The 7,500-nt window shown below is 48.7% G+C and overlaps 1 protein-coding gene across 1 annotated transcript in view; it reads right to left on the bottom strand.

Annotated features, from left to right (window-relative positions):
* Positions 1-7,500, bottom strand: part of LOC135828823 (RING-type E3 ubiquitin-protein ligase PPIL2-like) — a 36,821-nt gene that overhangs the window by 11,058 nt on the left and 18,263 nt on the right. Inside the window, exons 14-17 of the mRNA XM_065341253.1 lie at positions 7,036-7,094; positions 3,296-3,356; positions 2,750-2,778; positions 837-870 (exon numbers count right to left, since the gene is read on the bottom strand). Coding sequence (XP_065197325.1) covers positions 837-870; positions 2,750-2,778; positions 3,296-3,356; positions 7,036-7,094 — 183 coding nt within the window. The remainder of the gene's footprint in view (positions 1-836; positions 871-2,749; positions 2,779-3,295; positions 3,357-7,035; positions 7,095-7,500) is intronic.

Below are 7,500 nucleotides of genomic sequence, written 5' to 3'. Positions count from 1 at the left end.
ACGGACAGACAAACAGACAGACGGACACACAGACAGACGGACGGACAGACAGACAGATGGACACATACACATATGAAGAGGCAGGTATATTGAGTGAAAGAGCAGACGGAAAAAGACGGGAGGTTAGTACGATATTGCCAGACTCTCCACAAAGCTGCTTCACTCCTTCAGGAACATTCGACAAATGGTTTCCAAAAGGCTTGGACATTTAGTTCAGAATTCAAACTGTGGCAAACAAGAAAAAGAAGCGAATTTCAGACTGCCTAACCTCTATTATGCATAACACATACATGCCTACTACAGAGCAGGCTGTGGTAGGATGTGCGTACAGTCAAGTTTGCGTATAACGCCACTCGGCGGGGCGTCAGAAAAGTGTCCTTATTCGCGAAGTGTCCTTATACATGTACCCGAAGTCTCATTATATGTATTACAGCTAGATGGGACTTTGCTTTGGGCATGGACATTCTGTCACTATTCGCGGATTGTCGTTATACCCGCAGTCGTTATTAGCGAAGTTGACTGTATATCAGACCAGGGAGTGGTTACATACAGGAAGATGACACGGGCGACTGGAACACGATACCATGTGGGTTTCTCTCCCAGGCTGCCCTACACGTAACGGTCGCCCTCGGCCAGGCTGATTTATACACACTCGCCATGGCATAGCTGGACTGGGTCGCGCTCAGGGACAGCAAGTCAAGCCGCGGGCCACAACCACAAGTTTGAAAGATCATCGATCAGTTAGAACTTCTAAACCCGGGGTCGAAAAGGACGACGTTTCAGGTACTATGGTCTCCTGCTGTATCCCTAGCTACAACTCCTTGGTGACCACTCACCTCGTCCAGTTCCGCTTGGATCACCACCTTGTATCTGTTACATACAAGTAATTATACACAGACACAACAACAGACAATGATACAAAGGACAACCATCATAAGAAGCAGCAGCAACAGCAACACCAGCAACAACAGCAACAGCAGCAACAGCAGCAGCAGCAGCAACAACAGCAGCAGCGGCGGCAGCAGTGGCGGCAGCAGCAGCAAGGTCAGTGACCACAATTGCGACAAGCACACAGCAGATAAAGCAGCATCAGTGACACGCAGCGGATGTGCCAATACAATGAAAGACAAATGGCTCCTGAACCGGCTTGAATACTACACCTGCATGTAGTATGGACAGCAGGGGTGTCGCACACGCTACGGTCACCATAGTATCAAGAGTACATAACCCCCCAGAGTGTGCAACGCCTGATCCAGCTGTGCAAAGGGTCTTGGTCGAGCGGAATCGGATCTTTGCGTCATAATACCGTACACATCTGAGAGGAACCCGGGAATTCGCGGGTACTCTCGGATCAAAATCAATGGTGCCCTGCCTCGAGACCGGCCTTGGGCTGGTGTGGAGTGTACGCATGACATCAGAAGATCCGATTCCGCTCGACCAAGACCCTATGCAGAGCTGGATCGGCGTTGCACACTCTGGGGGGTTATGTACTCTTGATAGTATTAACAGACCGTACCACGTTTTGCCCCAGGTACCCCGTGAATCAATAAATACACTGGTCTGGGATCTAAGTTTCCAAAAATGTTCGGCTCAGCCTCCACTCCCCCACGAGTAAATTGTACTTGAGATGGCTGACCGTGCCACACCATCCGACGCCCCCCGTACAGTCTAGCCTAGTACAGCACTGGTAAGTGAACACACAAATTGTACAATATCATGACTCTAGTCTGTACTACTGATAACGAAGTGCTAACTCTAACGAGTTAACGAGGAGAAATCTGCCGTTAAAATAGAAATCGTTATACAGAAATCGATACATATACTGTTCTATTGAGCGTTGAGAATGAGTGAGAATCGTTACCTTTGCTACACGTAAACCAGTCAATTTCGGGAAATCGTTATATATGCGCCTCGTTAGAATAATGGCTTTTACAGTATAACCGTGTTAACACAGCTAACACAGTGCAGCACTCACAAGACCGCGTGCAGCATTCTTTACTTTCTTGGATAAACAAAATACGAAACAAAACAAACACAAGAGTCCAGCCTCAAACTCTTGCACGGCAACTAAACCTGAAAGTCCAAAAACTGCAGGCACGGGAAGGGGCATATGCTAGATGCATGACAGAATACAATGTACAATTGAACTACATGTACCATGGAGTGTCGAGGGAGGGGTGGGGGGCAAAGGAATGCAACAGTACATATGCACTGATCACAGGGGTGTCGGACAGGCCATGGTCACTACGGTATTGACCGTACCACTTTTTGCCACCAGGTACCCCATCAATCAATCAAGAGCACTGATTTGGACTCTAAATTTCGAAATTTTCAGCGGAGCCACCTTTCCCAGCAAGTAAACTGTTCCTCAGATGCCTGACCGTACCACCGTAAATTACTCTCCGACGCCTCTACAAAAGAATGCAACACAGTGCATATGCACTGATCAGCTGAGTAGGTAGATGTGTACAGTAAACTGGAGTAGTGCAGCACGACTGTGATATCCACACCGTTTGATTTCCCATTACCACAATTATGCATGCACAAGATCCACATGAAGGAATTAGGACACTCAAGATGAACTAGATCTGAGTGTGCGACGACAAGACCCTGCTGGTGTGTGACTAAAAAATAAACCATATTGCCCAGACCCTCCCCTGGTGTGTGTGTATTGGAAATGAACACCACCCAACACTCTCACTTTTCACGACAAGCGGGCACATGTGCTCACGAACGCAACACAACTCACCATGAAGTTGCGTATGGACCGATGGAAGACTGCAACACAAGCACAAATACACACACAGCAACAAATCAAAACAGAACAATTAGTAATCACCACAAGCCAAACGAAGCAGCAGTAACAGCACCACCAGCAGCAGGAGCAGCAGCAGAGGAAAATAACTGTTGAGTTTCCCCGCATGAAAACCTCTGAGACCCACCATCATGACTGCCACGTGAATACTTCGCAATCTGCTATTCCTGATTCGACTGCATTCGCGACACACGCTATTGTTCTCATTGCTACACATGCTTGCTCTGCTCTCTGTCCATTCCAGACAAACACACCTTTAGGTCAAGTATTATTTCCACCGTACTGCTTCATCTGTCACAAAGTTACTGGAACACACCTTAACCCCGAAATTGTTAGCATTTACAGAACACGTGACACGCTCTGTGGGAAATGTGGCCGTATCCCTAGACACCTTAACCCCGAAATTGTTAGCATTTACAGAACACGTGACACGCTCTGTGGGAAATGTGGCCGTATCCCTAGACACCTTAACACACATACCTGTGTTCTTGTAGTAGCCAGCCTTGCAGTGGAGAATGAAGTTTTCGGCTGTTTTCGGCACCTGCACGCCAACACGACCATGACAACATTCGGCCATACAGCAACACAGTCAAACTAACGAACAGCAACAGCAACCAGACACCCACTGCAGCACTAGATACACGGTATTTATGAATGCTTGTTCCCAGCAGCAAGACACGCAGACGATGAACTGGACAAGAAAGTACTGTACGCCATGGACGCTTGTTGAAAGACAAAACCCTCGCATCCCTGAAAGCATAGGCTTTGCACTTGCTCACTTTCAAGTTTCAACATTCGTCTAGGCGCTGCAACTGCCCAGAAAAACCTGGGATACTGTAAGCCCGGAAACGTTCGCGAATTGCGATGACAGACCATTTCGCGTCTGCAAACATTTGAGATTCGGGTCAATTTGATGATTGACTCGAGTCTGCAGGTTCGCATTTTGCGCCCACTGACTTTCGCGATTTCACCCCCATCGCAAAAAATCGCGAACATTTCAGAATCGCAAATGTTTCTAGGTTTACAGTACACTTACGTGTCCAAGGTAATGGAGCAGGCAGGCATGTCCGCGAGAGCTCACATGCAAAGGTGCACAGGGTTAAGCTTGATACCCCGGCAAGCACAGACTTGCGGGCCCTGAACGGATACGTCCCGTATCACCATTTCAAGATGGAGCGCATCGGCACCCTCCGGGACTTGCTCCAGCCTGGGGACTTCCTCACCCGGCTGGATCTCAAGGATGAGTACCTCACAGTGGCGATGAGGGCCAGCGATCGCCGCTTCCTTCGTTTCAGCTGGCAGGGAGTTCTGTATGAGTTCCGGTCACTCCCATTCGGCCTGTCGTCGGCCCCCTGGACATTCACCAAACTCCTCCATCCGGTGGTGGCGACACTTTGCCAATTCGGGATCTGAGTGATCATCTATTTGGACGACCTGCTCGTCCTGGCGCATTCATTGCTGGCCGCTCGGGAAGCTACGGCGTCGGCCGGATATACCCACTAAGGAATCTGAGCTTCACGGTGACTCCGAAGCTACAATAGCAGCAGTCCTCACCTCCCTGTGTAGTCCAGAGAAGGAACACATGCCATTGATTAAGGGCTGGCGAAGTCCTGCCGTCGCTCTCACTACCTGATGCCATTGAGCGTTTCATCTCTTGGCTTCAGTCCATTGGTGGTTCGAAACCGGTACTTATTGCACACAACTGCATGTCGTTTGATGTGCGTGTGTTACTGGGTGAGGTGAAGCGTGCTGGGCAGTCGTACGTACAGCAGCTTGTTGCAGCAATTGCTGGCTTTGCTGATTCTCTGCTAGCCTTGAAGCAGGTCCACCCTGGAAGGCAGTCATACAAGCAAGAGGATCTGGTCCAGGACATCCTGAAGGAGGACTATGCCGCCCACAGTGATTCTCTGCTAGCCTTGAAGCAGGTCCACCCTGGAAGGAAGTCGTACAAGCAAGAGGATCTGGTCAAGAACATCCTGAAGGAAGATTATGGCGCTCACGGTGCCGATACAGATGTCGACGTCCTCGGGAAATTGGTGCGGAAGACAATCCTGGATAGTGTTATTCTTGAGCACAGCACACAAGTCGGGTCGGCATTGTCTGTTCTTGCTGCCCGTGCAGCCAGTAAAGGTATGTTCACTATATGCAACCAGTCGTGACAATCATTTTTACCAGTCATGCAGCAGTGCAATGGTGTCTGCAGGAGCTGCTGCCCCGTCCCCAGTTTCAACCACTCATAGTCGTGCCATGCCGCAGTTATCTGCCTAAATATTGACGTTGTACCGCCGGAGGCGTGAGAATGGATAAGATCTGTCCAATCCACACTACCAGCAGTGGCTGCTAGCTGTCTCATCCCGCAGTAACCAAGCAACTCAAGCAACTCAAGTTGCTCCTTGACCGTATTATAGGCCACTCAGTATTTTGTACATACATTTACAGTCTACTGCTGCTTGCCAAACGCAGCATCATTGATCAGCTCACACAACCGGAAGCAAATGGCCAAGTGCGCAGAGCAAAATCCGTGTAACTGCAAGTCAGCGCCAAGTTGCCCGCTGAAAGGAGACCGCCAAGCAGAGGCCAAGGTGCCCGCTGAAAGGAGACCGCCAAGCAGAGGCCAAGGTGCCCGCTGAAAGGAGACCGCCAAGCAGAGGCCAAGGTACCCGCTGAAAGGAGACTGCCCAGCAGAGGCCGCAGTATACGAGGCGGTCGTGACCACAAGACATCTCGATGTGAGAGGCTACTTCGGCTTGACTGCACCCCCTTTCAAGCTACGCCTGGCGAATCACAAGACATCCACGCGTGTCGTCACATACAAGAACAGCACTGAGATTTCGAAATACGCCTGGTGTTTGAAGTCCCAAAATGAAGAGTGCGACATAAAGTGGAGGATCTGTGGAAGGTCCAGAGCCTACAGTAACCTATCCACGCGATGCTCGCTATGCAAAGCGGAGAAAACCTGGATCGTGCTCAGTGATAAAGACTACGCTCTCAACAAGAGAAGCGAAATGGTATCGAGGTGCCGACATGCCAACAAATATTGCCTGAAGGACTACACAGGGGCAGCTATCACTTGAAGCGCCCATATCCCCTGGGCAATCAACGCTGTCTGCACACCCCTTATACAAGCTTGCGCTGATTTCCTCACGTGTAAGTTACTTACACACTCACCACTCTGTATCCTGGCTTTGCACCTATTGGCGCCCTATTTGCTCTTTCTTTTGACCAGCGCTATTTCGCTGCTCTCACCTGATGGTGCTTTCAGCTCACCCCACCAGACCCTGTAAAAGACCCCTTGTTCTGGCTGACCCACTATTGTTTTGCCTGATGATTGCACCTACCAGTGCATGAAACTCTGAGTAGCAAACTGAACTCATGTCGCTTTCTTGGTGAACATTTGTCTTCATCTGCCGCTAGGGTGTTAGTGGTCGTCGTGATTTCCCTTCGGGAACGGATATGATAATTATTATTATGGTGAAAAAGGAGGACAAAATGTTACGAGTTATGACTAACTGTCCACCAACGTAACCAGATCTTATACAGTCAGCGAGTGCGACAAAAATGGCACAAAACTGACAAAGGAGTACTGAGACATTCGGCGACCTGACGTTGGTGGACAGTTAGTCATAACTCGTAACATTTTGTCCTCCTTTTTCACCATAATTTAATGGGCTCAACATCCGAGTTATAATTATTATTTTCATTTTTTATTGTTCGTCTTCAGATATCCAATCCAGTATACGGTATGTACATAGATGTACCTGCAATATACAAGCAAAGATGTAAATAACACCATTCAGTGATGACTGTCGGATGTGGTACTAACTGGGATTGGCCTATAGCAAATGCTTCCTGCCCCACCTGGTCTTAGTAAAGCCTGAACAAAGTCATACGCTCATTTTTGACAACAATGCTGAATCTGACTTTCAATTCGAAATGCAACACCCGTCGCAAATCTTTTCTTTCTCAAGGAAAAAGGAGATGGTAAACATCAAAATTCTTGTTTGTATACCTTTCCCAGGGCCTTGAAGAGCATAATAATTATTAGTTTGACCATAAAATTGACGCTCAGTTCTCATACCCATGGTTTGTACACACCTTTGTGAGAAATCATACCTTTGTATTTTAGTGCTCTCATTGTATCCTGCTTACCCTACCTTGATTGCTATGATTACTTCCTTTGTTCTTATCCCCCCCCCCCCCACACACATACGCACACTTACCATCTCACAATGGATTTCTAAGTTCAGGTCACCATGATTCGTCTTGATCTGAACGTAACCTAAGCACATGGGAGCAATCAGTGCGGACATGCTTAGAACAAGCAACAGAGATGAAGTGGATGCCTTGAAGAGCCCGAGTACTGAGCAACGCCAAAAGTGAACAAGAGAAAGTCAAGGAATCTGCAAAAGATAGCTCAAGTTCATTGTGATCAATTCGGGCCCAGCCACCGTCCAAGCAACTGATCAATTCGGCCCAGCCACCGTCCAAGCAACTGATCAATTCGGCCCAGCCACCGTCCAAGCAACTGATCAATTCGGGCCCAGCCACCGTCCAAGCAACTGATCAATTCGGGCCCAGCCACCGTCCAAGCAACTGATCAATTCGGCCCAGCCACCGTCCAAGCAACTGATCAATTCGGGCCCAGCCACCGTCCAAGCAACTGATCAATTCGGCCCAGCCACCGT

Source organism: Sycon ciliatum, chromosome 12 (genome assembly GCF_964019385.1).
Source record: "Sycon ciliatum chromosome 12, ocSycCili1.1, whole genome shotgun sequence".
Lineage (NCBI taxonomy): Eukaryota > Metazoa > Porifera > Calcarea > Leucosolenida > Sycettidae > Sycon > Sycon ciliatum.
Note: the sequence above shows the minus strand (reverse complement) of the source record. Positions and strands in the feature narration are given on the sequence as shown.